This window comes from Hippocampus zosterae, chromosome 14 (assembly GCF_025434085.1).
Source record: "Hippocampus zosterae strain Florida chromosome 14, ASM2543408v3, whole genome shotgun sequence".
NCBI classification, from domain to species: Eukaryota; Metazoa; Chordata; class Actinopteri; order Syngnathiformes; family Syngnathidae; genus Hippocampus; species Hippocampus zosterae.
In genome coordinates this window covers 1,428,466-1,448,188 of record NC_067464.1, presented here as the reverse complement: position 1 = coordinate 1,448,188, position 19,723 = coordinate 1,428,466, and the positions used below count along the sequence as shown (strand labels likewise).

The following is a 19,723-nucleotide window of genomic DNA, read 5'->3' as shown; positions in this document are numbered from 1 at the left end:
AAAAAAAAGTCAAAATATTACAAGTCAAGTTATTCCGCTTTTTTTTTTATAAAAAAAAGCCTTTTTCCTCCCCCCAAGACTGTTCATTGTCTTTGGTTGAGAAAAAAAAAAGTGTTTTGATTTTATGTAGGAAAAAAAAGTCTGGTTTTCACCACACGTGTCAGAAGAGGTGGTCGTTGACAAAATGTTTTGAGAAAATAAAGTCTTCAATGGGTTAGGCGACACCCTGGATTGGTCGCCCTGCAATTGCGACAAAGCGTCCTCGACACATTTTGGAGTCCTCACTTTGCCCAAGATGGCGTTTGGGAGAAACAAACAAATAAAAAAAATTAAAAAACAAGATAGGGAAAAAAAAAAGGTTTATTGTCTCACGACACTTGGAATACTCGACTTCTTTGGCAAAAAAAAAAACGGTCTAAATGCCACATGACAAAAATTTGTATTTTCTCATTTTATAGTTTTTTGTTAAAAATAATGTAGTTGGCATTTATTCAGAAAATTTGCTGCAACGTTGAAAGAATACGTTCAAATATTTGGACCTTTTTGTTCTTCTAAAAAAGTAATTTTTTGGGACATTTTGATTTTTTTTTTGTCATCTGCCGGTAGGTTCAAAGATCAATTTTTCAAGGTTGAAGTTGTGTTGTTCGCACTATTTGAGGGAACAGTCCTTCCTATTTTTTTTAACTAATTTTTCCAAGAAAGCTGGAATATTAGCAGTTTTGTTGAGAAAACGTGGACTGCTTTCCGCATGCAAGTTTTTTTTTTCTCGAAAAAAAGTTGCGTTTTTTTCCAAGAAAGTTTACAAAACCTCATAAAACTGCAAACTTAAAGTCAGATTTTTTTTTAAAGTCGTGTTTTTGGTCACAAAAAATTTGTGAACACTAAAGTCGAAAGATGTAAGTCATTGCTTGTCGAGGGGGACCCCCCCCCCCCCCGAAAAAAAAGATTCCAATCGCCACCCTTCGAACTGGGAAGCGGACACACGAGCCACCCGAGCGCTACGCTAGCCCAAAAGTTCCACCGTAAATCTGCCGTTTAAGACGGAACGAAACGTTCGGCGCTCGCAGGGGGGGAGGGGTCGGTATGGACTCCAAAGGTCCCCGGCGGGCGTGCGGGTCCGTGCATAGAAGACGCGGGCGTACCTGGGGGGGGGCGGGGGGGCGAGCGTTCCGCTAGAACTTGGGCTGGTAGAGCGCCACCCGTCCGCTGAGGCAGCCCGAGGCCAGCTGGCAGTGGGTGGGCGAGAACTTGGTGGTGAGCACCACGTCGCCGTGCGAGTAGATGGCGCGCACCTCGCGCAGGCAGCCCGTCTGCACCGGCACGCAGTCGGCCAGCTCGCCGCAGCTTTCGTCGAAGGCCAGCAGACGCACGCCGTAGCCGTACGGCGAGCAGATGAGGCGGCCGTCGGGGCTGAAGCACAGCTCCTTGATGTAGCCTCGGCCCACGTTGGCCTCCTCGATGTAGTGCGTCAGGCGCAGGGAGCAGCGCGGCGACACCAGCGGCCGGCTGGGCGCCCCCTCCTGGAACTCGTACACGCACGTCCACTGCGGGGTTAAGAAACAAAGACGGAGGCGGGGTTTAAAAAAAAGCGAAGATGGAGGCCAGATAACGCCAAGTGGACGCCGCTCACCTCGCGGTCGTCCATGTTGCTGGAGCAGCGTATGAGCGCGGCCCAGCCTTTGGGGTGCAGCTGCAAGGAGGTGATGCAGCTCCCCCGGTCCCGCTCGCCCGGGATCTCCGGGGTCAGAACCTCCAGGCTGTTCCTGGGAGAAAGGCCTGAAAGAAGAGGGGGCGTGGCTTCAGCGAGCACCGGCAGCCATCTCGGAACCCGAACGCCACACGCTAGCCAACGAGACGTTTTTTTAGCTAGCAGGAAGCTACGACTCATTTTTTGAATTTAAAGGCAATATTGATCCTATTTCCATCGCACATTGTTCCGATTACGATTGTTTGCATTTGTACTCTTGATGGCGTCATAATATCGAGTGTACGTTTCATTCCAAAGACCAAACGCAAACATTTTTTGGTGCCGTCGATTGGGAATTTCTCCGTTGTGAGACAATAAAGCTTTTCTTATCTGAATTATATTTTTCATTCATTCATTCATTCATTCATCTTCCTAACCGCTTGATCCTCACTAGGGTCGCGGGGGGTGCTGGAGCCTATCCCAGCTGTCTCTGGGCAGTAGGCGGGGGACACCCTGAATCGGTTGCCAGCCAATCGCAGGGCACACAGAGACCAACAACCATTCGCACCCACACTCACACTTAGGGACAATTTAGAGTGTTCAATCAGCCTGCCACGCATGTTTTTTGGAATGTGGGAGGAAACCGGAGCACCCGGAGAAAACCCACGCAGGCCCGGGGAGAACATGCAAACTCCACACAGGGAGGCCGGAGCTGGAATCGAACCCGGTACCTCTGCACTGTGAAGCCGACGTGCTAACCACTGGACTACCGGGCCGCCCTGAATTATATTTCTACAATCAAATATTTGTTGTATGAACGTTGAAAAACACATGATCAATGAAATAAGCAGAACGCGTTGCAACAATTACACATCCCGCCAGATGTGACTATTTTCAATACATTTTGCAATATATTAGTGTTGTATTTTTATAAAGTCAATTTTTTTTAATTGTCTTCATAAACATTGATACGGGAAGTAAAATACATCGATAGATCGTCAAAATATGAGAGATGAAACAATCATTCGATGATTCTTCACCATCAAGGCGCCATCTAGTGGGCGGTAAAATTATTTCAATGACTCCATACGTCAAATTGTTCTTTACCTGGACAGAAAAGCAAACTAAACGGCATCCGGTGGCGCCATCTTTTACGTTGTATTTTGTTTTTCGTGGAAAATTGTCTCTCACCTTCTCTGTGAGGGTGCAACTTTGCCGAGTCATTTCCGTGGCGAGGTCCAGCCGAGCGGGACGCCAGCGCGCCTCCGTCTAAAAAGCGTTGGGGGTCAAAGGACACATTTGAAGCCGACGGCAAAGCGCCCTGAGTCCCCCCCCACCCCCCGAGAGGGCGGAAGTCTCGGGGCGCCAACCTGAAGTCAGAGGGGTCCGCCGGGCTCGCAGCATGCGGTAGCTGCCCACCTCCAGCGACTGCGTGAGGTCCAGGTCGTGCAGGATCAGCAGGTAGCCCGACGACGTGGAGATCAGCATCTTGGAGCAGTCGGGCGTCAGGCGCATGCGCATCAGGTAGCGCGTGTGGAAGAACTTCTTGTGCGGGCAGCCGTCCTCCGTGAATCTGCACGGCGCATTTCGGGAAAAGCGGTAAAGTCGGAAGCGATTAAAGTATTGCTTTGCCGCCTGCGAACTAAGTCGGGGTGCGTCGTAGAGCTTCACCGAGACAAAAGTGGCGCTTTGTCGCCAATGTCATTCTTTCGGTACGCCAAGGACGCGATTAAGAGGTGCGATACAAATCACTCTGATTGTTTTCCAAGTCAAAGTCGGCCGACCTGTTGGTGTCCCACGTGATGACGTTGCCGTCGAAGCCCGAGGTGACCAGCAGGCGCGTGTTGGTGTCGTACTCGATGTTCTTCACCCAGCTGGCGTGGCCGTGCAGCGAGCACACCTTGGAGTTGAGCTTGCGCAGGTCCCACAGCGCGATGGTGGTGTCGTCCGAACAGGTGGCGAACAATCGGTTGTCCAGGAACCTGCCCGCCCACCATTTCCACAGCGGATGTGAAGAACACGGCGGGCGAGATCGAGGCTCACTTTTTTTGGACAGGTAAACGGGAAAGAATACAAAAGTCACCTGATGTTGTTGACGCAGTCCTCGTGGGCCTCCGTCAAAGTCTTGATGTGTCGGGATGATATGGGATCAAAGAGGAGGACCTCGGTCTGCTCGCAGGCCACCGTCAGGACAGAGCTGGAGGATCACGCGTCATCCGTCAGCTCATCGTGAATGTTTAGAATGCATTTTGGGGTCAGGGTTTCGAGCCTGGCTTTGGGTTACAATCTCAAACCGGGGCTGGATTTTGAAATCGGCATCAAAAAGCCAAAGCGAGCGTTTCAAGCTTTGAACCGGGGTCTCAACCTGGGTTTGGGTTGGAAGTTACGGGCACAGGGCTCTTTTAGTGGAGGAACGGGAGCGGGAACGCGAACATGATCCGGCCTCCTGCCTCAGCTTGACCCGCTTTAGTGAGCCGTCTTCGTCGCTTTGAGCCAGCTACTAATCCGCGCTGACCAACTTGACCCGCTCTAATCGCTTACACGCCTACAAACGTGATCGTACGACTGAATGTGTCAACGGATAAAGAACTCGGCATGAAATAAAGCAAATTAAAAAACATTATTTGATATTGCATCTCGACAGGTTTGGCACATTTTACAAAGATTAGGGCATCATGATCGGGTTTCAAGACTTGGTATGGGTTTCAAATGAGGGATGCGAACCAGGGTTAAATTTGGGCATCAAAGAGGATATCAAGCAAAAATGAGTTTCTTCAAATCAGGTGTGTTAAGCAAAAGTCGGTTTCAAGCCTGATTTTGGATTTACGTGATCATTCCTGGGTGTGGGTGACGGATAGCCGTTGAACATCGAGCTCAGGGGTTCCAAAGCCAGAAATGTGGGTTTCAAGCCTGGGTTTTGTTTTCAAAAATAGGGTTTCAAGCCGGGGGTTGGGCGAAGGCTTCACACCACGGTACATTCGGGTTTCAAGCCTGGGTTTGGTTTTCAAAGGGGGATTTCGAGCAGGACGATCGCTTAGGATTAGGTTTGCAAGACAACATTTGGGTTTCAAACCCAGATCGGGGTGTTAAACAACGGTTAAAAGGGCAACTCTCGTGTGCGGAATGGAGCATTTTGTGCCTCCGTATTCGGGGTCAACCGAGTTGAAGGCCTTACCCGTCTGGGGAGTACTCCAGGTTGAATACGGCACCGTGAGTCTTGGTGCTCAGGTTGACGGAGTCGGCCGCCGGGTTCATGGAACTGTACAAGCTAGTCATGGTCCTAAAATTGTCCCGCACGGGGTCCACAAACACGCCCCGCCTGATGGACCTGTTCTGAATCCAGGAGAACAGACTTGTGGGCCGACCGGTGTCGCAGCCCGAACCTCCGCTGCCGCCGCCACCTGCCGGTCGAGGCGCGGCGGCTGGTTCTTGACGCTCTTCCGAAGTCGCGCTCGTTGCGGGCGGGGAATGAGGGCAGCTCCGGGGAAGGTCTCCGTCGTGGTCCGAGCCGTCCATGTCGGGTTCTTTGTCGGAGTCGTCGCCGCCACCGCCACCACTGCTGCTGCTGCTGCTGCTGCTACGGCTGCTGTTGCTGCCGGGCCTGTCCCGCGGCTCGTCGGCGTCTTCCGAGCTCATTGTGGCCTCTGGCGAGATATCCGAGAGTCGGATGAGCGCGGTCCACCGGCCGAGCGTGAACGCGAAGCCGCCTCAGCACCGCGGTGGGGCCATGGATGGGGGAGGGCGCGAGAAGCTGACAAACGACGCTTGTTGTCAGACTCGCCTGAGCCGAACCGCCGCGGGTTGGAGCTGACAAAGCGAGAAAGTGTTTAACCAGATAAGTACCGGGGGTGATTTCAAAATAAAACTACAAAAGTGCCCAATCACACCATTCCATACCATGTTGGAAAATGAACACTAGGAGACTAAACACAAGGATAATAATAAAATGAAAACTATTGTGTTTAATTCGTCTTTTAGTTTCATATCAGTTAAAAGTAACAAATATATCGCATGTACTCTGAACTAAATCACCGGAAATAACTTATTCGATCGATTCGTTTGACTTCGCATCGTCTTATTAGCATTTAGTGCGTATTTCCGCTTCCGCCCTATTCTTTCGGTGTTGTCCAAGTTTGTTGCTTCCACCTTGTGGATGGACTCTGCCTGCTCATCACTTTTTCCTTGGGTCAATATTTGATGTTTTCACGGTTATTCGGAATTTTGTATTAATTGTTGCTGCCACAATGGCGTCGTAGCACTATAACCAGTAACTCATTTAAACTACAGTAGATTTGATGTAACTTTTTGCTTTGTTGTATGTTTTTACCCCATTAACTTGTTAATGCAACAAGCAAAACAAATAAGCACCAATGCAAAACCGAGCTATAGTTTGAAGAGGGGGATATTGAAAGTTGGTGACACATAGATTAAGCTCATGAAAGTTATAATGAAGAGTGAGCATCAGAAAACTATGACTTGTTCACCCAAACATTCAAACCCAGATCGACACTTCAAAAAGACATTTGAAACCATAAAAAAACACAAACTTGAAACCATGACTTGACGGGCTGATTTGAAACCTTAAACTCAATTTGAAAGCGTAACATACACACGCATGCACATCCCGTCTGGAAAAAAGTTCCAGGAAACATACAAGAAACAACAAATTCAAGTTGAGCCAGAAACACGAAACCCAAACATGTCGTGAACCATCATTTGAAACCCTAACCTTGATTTCAAACACAAATTTCAAACCATACTTCAGGTCTGAAACCGTACTACAAACCCAATAACAACAATAAAAATAATAACGATAATTATGATACTATTGATAACACGAATCACCTCACGTTTTGATGGATTCAAACAGCAAACATGCTAAAGAATAATGCTAATGCTAACGACTGTCAAAGTCAAGCTCAACTGCTTGCAAAACCCGTATCTTCCTGTTGTTGCAGTTGCGACTTTTTTTTTTTTACTTGTTTGTTTAAAAACAGACTCTTAAAATATATGTACAGTACGTTTCATTTTTTAAATGGAGTTTTAAAAGAGTTTGACAAACCGCCAAAAAACATATCGCTAGCTATGACGTCTGCTAGCGGGCAGTCATGAATGCAAATGGGGCACTTGTTTAGAGCAAATGGAAGTTAGAAACCCAGTTAGAAACCCCTCACCGCGGCTTGACAACCTAAATTGGAAACATCGCCTTGAAAGCTTCAATTGAAAACCCGAACCCGTATTTGAAATCCCAAATCTGTCATTGCTCATTAACAATATACGGAATATAGCAACCCCCCCACCCCACTCAACCACAGTCCTCAAACGCCCTTCCATGTGATCACATAACTTTACAGTAATCGACGGAGCAAACATCAGCTGCTTCTAGTTAGCTAGGCAGTGACTCCAATTAAAGCTTAAACACACACACACACTCACACACACACACAGAACACACACCTCTTCTTTTCAAACGGTCTGTATTCTGCTTGCAAATCATGTTACGGCCATGAACCTAAAGTCACGGGTTGTATTTTTCCCAAGCTGTGAAGCGCCGGGCACCTTTAAAGAGATCTTGGCCATGGGGTCGGCAACGAGGTAATTAAAAATAGAAAAAAACCTCCCACTTGGACACAGAGAGTGTGAGCTTTTTTAATTTGGACCATGTGTTTCAAGTTGTCGGGCTACATAAGAACGAAAGCCTGCGCACAGTACACTGATTGTCAAACGCATCGAAGCTAGCGATGTTGCTGCGAAAGGCAGAACAGTTAAAATGCTCTTAATTTGCAAGCGACCTGCGTGTCCACCTGTTGCACTTCATTCCACCCGAGCAGTTTAGTGTTCAGCAGCACAGGTCCAAATTTCTTAACTGAACGAATACGTTTCAGTCACACTCCCACTCAATTATCAATATTCACGGCGCATGGGGGAAAAAAAACAAAACAAAATATGGACACAGCCTAATAATATTTTCCTAAAAGGCTTCAATAATCCACTTTAAGGCGGCAACATATGAAATAATCACTAAATCGTAACGTACTTATTTATACCAAAACTTGGCTTTGTGTCCGACCCCGATGCAAGTCAACTGACCTGATTGCAGCAAAAACACAACTAATGCGATTAAAAATGATCATGAGAGATCGAGACAAACACGGTTGCACAAGCGTGTAACTGTGGCGCGGCGGCGGGCGTTCTCCACCCGCGTCACGTGTCATCGGCCGCACGTAGAAAAATATGAAAAACAAAACTGGATCCCGCCATGTGAAATGAGGATTGCAATTGCAATTTTTTTAAGCTGCACAGGTTATCGTTAAAATTAAGAGTGGCCAAAGTTTTGAGAAAACATCACGACAGCAAAGAGCAGCGTGACAGCTCACTGCTTCATGTGACCCCGCAGCACACTTGCTCCCCCCCCCCCCCCCCCCCCTTCTGGGGCCAAAAAGACTTTGGCGTGTCCAGCTTGCATCATTTGCCCACCGCCGCTCCACTCGTCTCAGGGATTTTGTTGTCGCGAGTCATTTGGAGCAGTTTTTTTTCATTTTGTTGTTGTTTTTTTTTTTGATGGGAAAGCCGAGGCGTCTGTCTCTGTGAGAAATGGGGAACACGCAGTCCGCGTATGAGGAAGGCGAACCGGGCCGGGATGCTGCAGAGTGCGGCGTTCAGGATGTCCGACACGCTGATGACGAGAAGGTACACTTTGAAATGTGTTCGAAATTTCCTCTGCACTGACTAAAAGTGGTGGCCAGAGAGGCGAATGGATTTGTGGTGGAGCACTCACACTCCAATTGGAATCATTTCGCACGGTTCATTTGAGGACAAAAATCCGGAAGTTTCCTCAATTTTAATTAGCCCATGAAAATGTTACCGTAAAATTCTTTTAATTCTTTCATGAGTGATAATTCTGTCCAAATCTGACAATGTTTTAGCAACCCCCACCCCCAACAAACACAAAAAAAACATTTACCTAAAAAATTTTGTGTGTCCGGGTGAACACAAACACTGAAATAAGAAGGAAATTCATACAGATAGAGACATAGCACAATGTCATTATTTACCGAGTCATTAAAAAGTATCAAGAATACCGATTTTGCTCTCACTTTGCATCGGCTCAACACATTACCGATTTGTTTTACTGTTTATTGTGCATGTTGAATTGCGCCATGTACAGCACTTTGTATGCAGTTGTATGCTGTTTGAAAGTGCTCGAGAAATACACTTGACTTGACAATCAAAGTCATTTTTCTTTTATTCCTCCAATGGTTACATTTGCTATTATGTCGAAGAATTTTAACCTAGTTAGCCAGTAATATTTTAACGCCCCCCATCCATCATCTACCGCATATCCGGGGCCGGGTCGCGGGGGCAACAGCTTTAGCAGGGAAGCCCAGACTTCCCTCTCCCTAGCTACTTCTTCCAGCTCTCCCCGGGGGATCCCGAGTCGTTCCCATGCAAGCTGGGTGACATAGTCTCTCCAGCGTGTCCTGGGTCTTCCTCGGGGTCTCCTCCCGGTGGGACATGACCGGAACACTTCACCGGGGAGGCGCTCAGGGGGCATCCGAATCAGATGCCCAAGCCACCTCATCTGGCTCCTCTCGATGTGGAGGAGAAGCGGCTTGACTCGGAGCCCCTCCCGGATGACCGAGCTTCTCACCTTATCTCTAAGGGAGAGCCCGGACACCCTGCGGAGAAAACTCATTTCGGCCGCTTGTATCCGGGATCTCGTTCTTTCGGTCACGACTTAACGGTCTCGTTCTTAAGGCCCCCCCAAAACCAAAAATAGTAACAGTATGAACTTCGTACTAACATCTGGATTAAGAGGTCAAATGACAGTTATTTACTTGCATTCCTTCACATGAAATTGTTTTTTTGAGTTTGGATGCTGTGCTGAATTCTTTTGCGTATTTACTTTGAAATTCCTCATTCCTGTTCAAAATCACTGACGTCGAGTAACGTCACGATGAGGGCTGCAATTACAAGAAACCATTTTTTTCACTTTGGGAGGTTTTGTGCTTCATTCGCAGCTGCTAAAAAACAAGGGGCAAATTGCTGAAAAATCAGGCACCTCATTCGTGGGAGTCAACGGTCGTCGTGAGGATGACACGCATGCCGAAGGTAGGCAGTAATCCATCTAAAAAGGAGTCCGACTAAACAAATAACTGACGTGGTTTAACGGGCCTTGCTTCCCTGCTATCATTTTTGAAGCTGACGGGCTGGAGATGCTGATCGAGTCAATCAAAGAAGCCAATAATGAAGAAGACATATCCTTCGATGTGACTGAGGTCGAAGCGAAACACGACATCAATGAGAGCTTTAAAACATTCCTCAGGAAAGTTGGTTTGAAATTTACATTGAAACGAGGCTTCAGAGTTCACGGCGGGAACCAAGCAGATGGCCCAGACGACTCCAAAAACGCCACTGACCAAATCCATGACGACAAAACCCAAGCGGACGCAGCACGCCAGAGTCAAAATGAGGATTCAACTCATCCGACCGAGGAAGGAGCAACAGTCCGAGAAGATTCCCAGAATGAGGCCGACCTCCCTGACGAAGAGTGGACACACCTCGACACTCCATCTGAACAGGATCTTTCGTCTCCCTCTTGCGCCAAAGAGGATGTGACCATGTCACCCATTCAAAGGTTTTTCACCACGGGAATCTTTGCCGGATTGGCGAAAAAGAGTATGTCCTTGGAAGACGAGACCACGACAAGAGAGCTTGTTCCACAGGAAGTCGGAGACACTGTGAAAGAAACGACACAAGACGAACAGGAAGACACAGAAATTATTGCCGTAACATTAGCAGATGGCAACCAGGAAGAAAATCCATCGGCGGACATGAAAAGCGAGCCTGAAGCTCCCAAAGAGATCGAGGGTGTTCCATCGAGTCCTCTGAAGAGGCTTCTTTTGGGCTCGAGTCCGATGATGTTGAAAAGGCAAAAAGATGTAAAACCGTCTGAGGGTGAAGATTGTATACCGTCTAGCGATGACTCGGACCAGCTTTCTTCACCGACTGACATGGCAGAGAATGATAAAACACAAAGACCTGCACAACCTACAGAAACAACGGTGGCGGGGCAAGAGGAGAGCCCGTGGGCCGTCTTTAAGAAACTGTTATCTCCCAAAAAGCGTGTGAACGGGTCCGCCTTGAACAATGATGATGTGCAAACCCCAAAGCCAAGAGAAGAAGAAGATGACACCTTAGAGTGCAGGTTGGGTGACGGCAAAGATTCAGGTGTTTCCTGGGATGCCATTTTATGTGCAAGAATTCAGACACCATTCGACTCTGATCACGAAACACCGACTGACGATGTAAATCCTGCAGAAACAATAGAAAACTATGAGAACAATGCTGACGTTTTAGCATCTACCCCCAAGGAAGCCGCAAGTCCACCTGAAGGCGACGTAGAGTCAGCCTGGACCATTTTCAAAAGACAAATGAGTCCCAAAAGGAAAGCCAAGCCTGCAGGAGAAAGGCAACTAGGGTCCGAACCTGACGACCATCAAGAAAACACTCTTTCGGCTCAAATTGTGTCTGACGAATCCAAGTCTGTCTCAAATAAAGACCAACAAACACCTTTGTGTGAAGTGGATCAGGAGCTTGGTGCAAGTGACCTTTATTCTGAGATGCCAGCTGCTGTTCCCTTGTCCAATCATGAAATTGTTGAGACAGAACCAAAAGAGAGTGTTGTAGAGAGGGAGCCATCCACAAAAACAGATGCTGATCTCAACCAAGACATCGTTCCTGAAGCGACAGAGGCCGCCCAATTGTTAGATGATCTGCAGACTGAAGGAAATGAGGCCACAAACAAAGACCTGGCCAACCTCGCAGAGTTCAATGGAAACGCACTGAGCGACGTTCCTGAGGAAGGTGAGTTCACGGAGAGCACCGAAGCAGACAATCTGATCGAGAGCACCTCAGAGGCCGTCACCGCACCATCAAATCCTGAGGACATGAGGCTGGCCGAGGATAGCGAGAGGATATCTGTGCTCTCCCAACGGTCAGAACAAACAACATCGGGGGCTACCACACCGGTTGTGGCAGATTCCCAAGTCACGGTAACGGAAGAGCTTATGGAGCAGGTTGTTGAGAGCATCTCCACTATGCCGGTGGCAGATTCGTTGTGTTCAGACAAAATGGTTAATTCTGTCTCGCGTGGCGCACTTGAAACATTTGCGGGGGATTCACGACATGAAGTCCAAAAATTACACGCACCAATCACCAGGACAGATCTGGTTGTAAATAAAATGGAAGCTGCGATGGATGGAACAGAGTTATTCGAAGTAAAAAAAATCACGGAAATAACTCAGATTCCGACTGAGGAGCCGAACCTTAAGGAAATCACACCTCCCATTCCTCCCGAGGAGCTGGCTACCCAGGAAATTGCTGAAACAATTTCTACAGAGGAGCTCGACACCAAGGAAGTCGCAATTCCCATTGCTACCAAGGAGGATGAGGAAATGGCACCTCAAATTCTTACCGAAGAGCTCGACATCAAGGAAATCAAATCTGTCATTCCTATCAAAGAACTCGGCATCCAGGAAATCACACCTCCATTTTCCCAGAAACTTGACGCCCTGGAAATCAAAACTACCGAGAAGGTTGACACCAAGGAAATCAAAACCACTTCTACAGATAAGCATGACACTGACAACATTTTACCTTCCGTTGCTACAAAGGAGCTTGACACTCAAGAAATCACAACTCACACTCCGATCGAGGACCTCGACATCAAGGAAATCACAACTGCCATTCTTGCCCAGGAGCTTGAAGCTCAAGAAATTACACCTCCAATTCCTACTGAGGAACTTGACACCAAGGAAATCAAAACCCTAATTCATACCAAGGAGCTCCATACTGGAGAAATCACTCCTACTTGTACCGAGCCTGAAAAAACGACACCTTCCATTCCTATCAAGGAACTCGACATTGATGAAATCAAGCTTCCCATTCCTATAGAAGGGCTCAACGTGGAGGAAATTATACCTACAATGACTACCTGGACAATCAATACCCTAATTCAAACTGAGGAGCTTAACCCAAAGGAAATCACACGTCCCGTTCTTCCAGAAGAAGTAGATGCCCAAGTAATTACAGCTCCGATTTCTACAGAGAAGTCTGACACAGAGGAAATCAAGACCCAAATAACTACAGAAGAGTTTGAGGTTGAAGAAATCACACCTGCTCCTTGTACTGAGGAGCTGGACACTGAGCAAATTACACCATCCATTCCTACCAAGGAACTCGAGCTCGAGGAAATCAAGTCTCCCATTACTTCAGAAGAGCTCGACACAGATACACCGATTACTACTGAGAAAATCAGAACCCCATTTCAGAGCGATGAGCTTAACGCAAAGGAAATCACACCTCCCATTCTTCAAGAGGACCTTGACACCCAGGAAGTGGCACCTCCCATTCCTACTGAGGAGCTGAACCTCAAGGAAAGCACGACGGCCATTTGTGAAAAGGAGCTTGAAACTCAGGAAATTACAGCTCCAATTCCTGCAGAGGAGCTTGACACCAAGGAAATCCAAACCAAAGGTCTTACCGAGGAGTTCGACATCACACCACGCGACACCGAAGAAATTACCCCATCCATTCCTACCAAGGACCTCGAGATCGAGGAAATCAAATCTCCCGTTCCTACAGAAGAGCTCGACACAGATACTTCAACGACTGCTGGGAATATCAGAACCCCAATTCAGACAAAGGAAATCACACCTCTCGTTCTTAAAGAGGAGTTTGACACCCAGGAAAGGGCGCGTCCCATACCTACAGAGGAGCTCGACACCCAGGAAATGACACCTCCAATTCCTTCAGTGGAGCTTGACATGGAAGAAATCTCAACTCCCAGTCCTACCAAGGCACAAGAAACAGAGGAAATGACACCTCCGTTACCTACAGAGACACCGAACACCGAGGAAGTAACTCCCCCAATGTATTCAGAAGATTTGCACAGCAATGATATAACAAGCGCCATTCCGACCGAGGAGCTTGCCACAGAGGATATCAGAGCTCCTACTCCTACAAAGGAGTATGACACAGAGGAGATCACGTCTCCCATTTCTATCAATGGGCTCAAAATGGAGAAAATACATACTCCATTTCTCACTGAGGAGCTCGACACCAACAAAATCACAACTCTTATTCCTGCAGCGGGGCTCAACGCAGAGGAATTTACACCGCAACTCCCTATCCATGAACTTCACACCAAGGAAATAACCCCTCTCATTTCGACCCAAGAGACTGAGACAGGGGCAATTATGCCTTTAATTCCGAATGACAAGTCTGACACCGAGGAAATTACACCTTTCATTCCGACCATGGAGCTCAACTTGGAGGCATGCGCACCTCCAATTCCAACCGAGGACTTTGAATCCAAGGAAAGCCGTTCTCTCGTTCTTACCGAGGAAGGTGACACCACAATAGCTACTGAGGAAATGTTTCACTCTGAGAATATCATAACTCAAGTTGATACTGAGGAGCTTGACACAGAGGAACTAACCACAGATGAAACAAATGAAACCAACCTTTCCAAGTCAGACAGCATCGATGAAATCCACAAATTTGTGGACCGCCTCACAGATGTAAACCGAGGCGAGTCGTCAGAGCAGTTGTCCGAAAGCAAAGATGTTGGTGCAGAAGATGATCTAGAAGATTTGGCAACCAATCAAGGTGAAAACAAAGCCTCCGAAGTGGACAGTCAGCAACCCGTACCTATGGCAGAACATGAACGTAGAGATGGAGGCAAGAGATATTTGGTGGAATCTGCCAAACAACCTCAGGTCGAGGATCACATTCCTGTTGTGGATGAGTTGCGACGGTCAAGTGACATACTAGACAACACAACAAATTTACATGAAGGTGTTACAGCAGAATCAATAATTGATGCACCGGAACCAGAAACAACTGATCATACCGACCATAAGGTAACAAGCCCACAGCAAAACACGAAGAATGAAATGAAAAATGAAAAACACGAAGATGAAATGCTTTCCGAGACGGTTGTGAGTGAACTCAAAGAGATGACTGAGCTCCTAACTGATATTAGTATAGAACCAGAAAACAAAGATGTCGCAAAGGAGCCCGTGGAGACATCCGCAGACGAAATAGAAGCTGTACAAGCAACATCGCGCGTATCAGAGAAAGCAGAAGCAGACAACAAGACAGTTGCAGGACCGCCTCTGGACAAAGCAATGGTTGGACCTGAAATTGAATCTATTCAGGAACACAAAGAATTAGTGGCAACACCAAAAACACAGTTTGAATCGGATAGAGCTGACGTCCAACACGATGAACTCAAAGAAGACATTCATGGAGAAGACCATCCAGGGGAAGAAGTGAAAGACGACAACATGCCTCTGCCGGAAACTGACGCTGAGGAAACAGCAAAAGACCAAAACACTATAAACGAGACTCAAATCAAATTCGTACAAGAAGACAAAGACATAGAAGGAAGAGACCTGTCAGTTAAAGCGGAAGACATATCAGAAAGTATACTTGCACAAGAAACATTGATTGCTGAAGCGAAATACAGACCTGCGCCTCTCACTGAGGATGAACCAGTTAGCGCAGACCAGCAGGCCAAATCTGACCTTAGTCCTGAACGGGAAGTAGTACAAGAAAAATGCGCAAAATCAGATGACCACAAAGAAGTAAGAGAAGACATCCATCCAACAAAAACCATGACAGAAGAATGCGGGGAGAAGATGGCGCCTCAGCTTCAAACCATTATTGAGTCAGCAAAAGATGACGAGGTGGCAGTGGGTGCATCTGAAATTGAACGAGGGAAAGAAATAGAAGAAACACAATCGAAACAATCAATCCAAACCGACTCGGTTGTGGCAGAAGAAACCATCAATGCAGAAATACAGATAACGGAAGAACTCAAAGAGGAGACAATGCGGTTGACTGAAGTTCAAGCAGAGAGTAACCAGAAAGCAGTGGATGTAATCAAAACAGAACCGAATGCAGACCAAGTTATGGCAGAAGAGGGAAAGGCAACAACGGAAGATATTGCTGACGAGAGAAAAGTTTCAGTTGAAGTTAAAGAGGAGGCGGTTGCGCTAACTGAAATGAATGCGGACGCACAGGAAGACGACGACGAAACGGTGAATGAAACGGACAACATAAAAATGTCTGAAGTCTTAGCATCGGAAGAAGCCAATGTGGAATTACTTCAGTCTGAAGAAACAACAGAAGGTATTCTGGTAGAGGAGAGCCTCCCAAGCGAACTCAAGGAGGGTGCAGAGCCAATGTCTGAATTAACTCTCCAGCCAGGGAACACAAACATGAGTTTGTGTTCACAAGTAACCATTTTGACAGAGGGTACTCTGGCAAAGAAAAGTGACGATAACCAGAATGAAGGAATGAAATACAGTGTTGAAACAGAAGCACTGCTAACCGTAAGGGAGGAGGTCCAAGAGCTGGAAGAAGTTCCTCCAGATGAGACAGAAACAGTGGAGGGGGTGGCTATGTCTGGACTGGTGATCAATCAACAAAGCATCACTCGAGCATTTTCAAAGGAAACATTGGAAGAGGAAATTCCCAAACCAGAAACTGAGAGAGAAATTGTTTCGGAGGTAGATCAAACAAAGCCTCCACCGGATCAGGCTTTAGATGAGCAGAATAATTTGGAACCAGAGATCACAGCTGATGAAGGAGAGGGAGAGGAAGGTGGCACACTACATGTCACAGAAGCACATATATGCTTACACCAGGAGGAAAAAAAGTGCGCCCAGAGTCTTGAAAATGTCATTATTGAAGAAATCCCTGACGTTTGTGGAAGTCTTGCAGACAAAGTCAAACTTGAGGCACGTGCAAGTGATGTGGAAAACCGAACTATGGGAGAAAACTGTGATCTACCAAATGTAGAGGCGACAATTGCTACACGCGAGTACGCTCTGGTGACTCAAATGACCACGTGCCGTTTTAAAGAAGTCTCAACTGCACGACCTGATCTGATTAGGAGACCATCTTGCAAACAAGAAACCCTCATGGTATCTATAGTACCAGAATCCACAGAAACCACTGTGAATGAATCACCAATGATGACTGATGACTTGGCAGAGATGGCACGGATCAGCAATGAGGCTGTGATGATGCATGTGCCAGCAACAGTGATGGAGGCCAACCCCAGCAATCTAGTACAAGTAGTCCAAATGAACACCAAACAGACAGAAAGGAGCTTGGATCAGATGTCAAAGATTGGGATAAGAGAAAACGCAGACATAGACATTGGTAACAGAAATATTGAAGGGGTTGAATTTCTCTCCACATCCTTGGGTGTTGAGGACGTCATGCATGAGCACTATGCAGTGATGCGTCATGAGATCGTTCCACATGTAAAGGAGAACCAAATTGAGACCTTGGGGCAAACAGTCTTAAAAGAAGCAAGAGACATTGAACTTGGGGAAATTGATGGAAATACGGAATTAATAGACAGGGAGCATGCTTGCATAAGTGAGACTTTGGCAGAGGAATTACATGAAGAAGCTACCCCACAATGTTTAGAGGTCCCCCGATTTCAAGAACGTTTGGAGGAAAAAGAAGACAGCATTTGGGCCCTGCAAGCAGAGGAGTCAATGGCAGCAACTGATGAAGCTGGTAAGGCACCGGTAGCAAAAGAGGAACCCTGTACCTCAAAATATAGTCATAAAGACCCAGAGCCAACCAAGGAAGGTCATCAAACCTTTGTAGTGCAATCTTCCTTCCACCAGATGGAGCCGGCTGACAAGCAAAAAGAAAAAAATCCAACTGAGAAAGGAGTTCAGCCACAGGGAGCTCGATCCCAAACAGATCTACGAGAGTACCAAGACATAATGACAAACGAGGAAGATTTGCAGATCCCAAAGGTAGAAGAACCACTATCCCAAAGAGATACAGAAGAACCCCTGTCCCTACTAGACCCCCTTGCTTCTCTTAAAACAACAGAGCAAAGTGAGGTTAGTGTGAATGCCATTCTGGCACTGGATTCAGTAGTTTCAGTTGACAACCATAAGCAGACAGGGATACCTGAGGAAAATGTTCAGGTACAACAAACTGTACAGCCCTCCTTCCCAGAAGAGCCAGATGGGATACAAAATTCCGCAGCACTGACCAAGAAGAATTGTCAGAAGCCAAAAACAGAGGAGCCAGTATTCAAAAAAGAGTCTACTGAAGATCAGAAACAGACGGACCTACTAGAAAAACGTGTTCAGGCAAGCAAAAACCAAGAGCCCCTAACTCAAAAAGAGTCCACCGATACCCAGCAACAAGTGGAGGTAACAAAAGAGCATGAGCGGGCAAAAGATATCCAAGTGCCATCACCTCAAAAAGAGTCCATTAAGATCCAGAAAGAGACGGAACTGCAAGACAAATATTGTCAGCCAAGTGAAACACAAGAACCCATACTCCTAGAACAGTCAACTGAGACCCAGAAACTTATGGTGCTAACAGAGGAGTGTGACCAGGCAAGAGATATCCAAGTGCCATTACCCCAAAACGAGCCCACTGAGACCCAGAAGCAGACGGAGCTATTGGAGAAACAGCTTCAGGCAATTGAAAACCAGGAGCTCCTGCCAGAAACCGAGTCCACTGAGATACAGAAACAGATGGAGCTACGAAAACAACGTTTTCAGGCAAGGGAAACACAAGACACCATTTCCCAAAAAGAGTCATCTGAGAGCCAGAGACATATGGAGCTATTAGAACACCATATGCAGCCAGTAGAAAACCAGGTGCCAAAAGCCCAAAACGAGCCGAATGAGATCCAGAAACGGATGGAGCTACAAGAGAAGGATATTGAAGCAAGCGAAAACCAAGAGCCTCTGCATCAAACAGAGTCCACCGAGATCCAGCAACAGACGGAGCTACAATGGATATATTTTCAGGCAAGTAAAACACAAGCACCCATAGCCCAAAAAGAGTCAACAGAGACACAGATGGAGGTAACAGAAGAGCACGAGCAAGCAAGAGATCTCCAAGTGCCATCACCCCAAAAAGAGTCCATTGAGATCCAGAAACAGACAGAGCTCCAAGAGAAATATTTTCAGGCAAGTGAAACGCAAGAGCCCATTTCCCCAAAAGAGTACACAGAGACCCAGAAGCAGATGGGGCTAAGAGAAGAGCACGAGCAGGCAAGAGATATCCAAGTGGCATCACTCCAAAAGGAGTCCACCAAGACCCAGAAAGAGACGGAACTAAGAGAGAAACCTGTTCAAGCGGGCGAAAACCTAGAGCCTCTGCCTCAAAAAGAGTCCTCAGAGACCCAGCAACAGATGGAGCTTCAAGAGGAATATTTTCAGTCAAGTGAAATGCAAGAGCCAATAGCCCAAAACGAGTCAACTGAGACCCAGAAACAGATGGAGCTACAAGAGGAATATTTTCAGTCAAGTGAAACGCAAGAGCCCATTTCCCAAAAAGAATACACAGAGACCAAGAAGCAGATGGAGCTACAAGACCAACTCGTTCAAGCAAGCGAAAACGAAAAGCCCCTGCCTCAAAAAGAGTACACAGAGACCCAGAAACGGATGGGCCTAACAGAAGAGCTCGGGCATGCACGAGATATCCAAGCGGCATCACTCCAAAAGGAGTCCACTGAGACCCAGAAACAGACAGAGCTCCAAGAGAAATATTTTCAGGCAAGTGAAACGCAAGAGCCCATTTCCCAAAAAGAGTACGCAGAGACCCAGAAGCAGAAGGGGCTAAGAGAAGAGCACGAGCAGGCAAGAGATATCCAAGTGGCATCACTCCAAAAGGAGTCCACTGAGACCCAGAAAGAGACGGAACTAAGAGAGAAACTTGTTCAAGCGGGCGAAAACCTAGAGCCTCTGCCTCAAAAAGAGTCCACAGAGATCCAGAAACAGACAGAGCTCCAAGAGAAATATTTTCAGGCAAGTGAAACGCAAGAGCCCATTTCCCAAAAAGAGTACACAGAGACCCAGAAGCAGGTGGGGCTAAGAGAAGAGCACGAACAGGCAAGAGATATCCAAGTGGCATCACTCCAAAAGGAGTCCACTGAGACCCAGAAAGAGACGAAACTAAGAGAGAAACTTGTTC

At 47.0% G+C, this 19,723-nt stretch overlaps 2 protein-coding genes across 2 annotated transcripts; both read right to left on the bottom strand.

The window, feature by feature from the left end:
* Positions 1-449: 449 nt before the first annotated feature.
* On the bottom strand, positions 450-5,492 carry wdr32 (WD repeat domain 32). Its single transcript, XM_052086962.1, has 7 exons — positions 4,863-5,492; positions 3,771-3,884; positions 3,472-3,669; positions 3,058-3,260; positions 2,879-2,956; positions 1,631-1,776; positions 450-1,544 (listed from the first exon to the last, which is right to left on the bottom strand). Exons 1-7 carry the CDS (start codon positions 5,321-5,323, stop codon positions 1,173-1,175), a joined length of 1,572 nt encoding a protein of 523 aa, XP_051942922.1. The 5' UTR covers positions 5,324-5,492; the 3' UTR covers positions 450-1,172.
* Positions 5,493-14,629: 9,137 nt separating this feature from the next.
* Positions 14,630-19,680, bottom strand: LOC127615257 (uncharacterized). The gene is made up of 2 exons (XM_052086893.1): positions 19,466-19,680; positions 14,630-18,877 (listed from the first exon to the last, which is right to left on the bottom strand). The coding sequence occupies exons 1-2, from the start codon at positions 19,661-19,663 to the stop codon at positions 18,107-18,109; spliced, it is 969 nt and encodes a 322-aa protein (XP_051942853.1). The 5' UTR covers positions 19,664-19,680; the 3' UTR covers positions 14,630-18,106.
* Between the last annotated feature and the right edge of the window lie 43 nt (positions 19,681-19,723).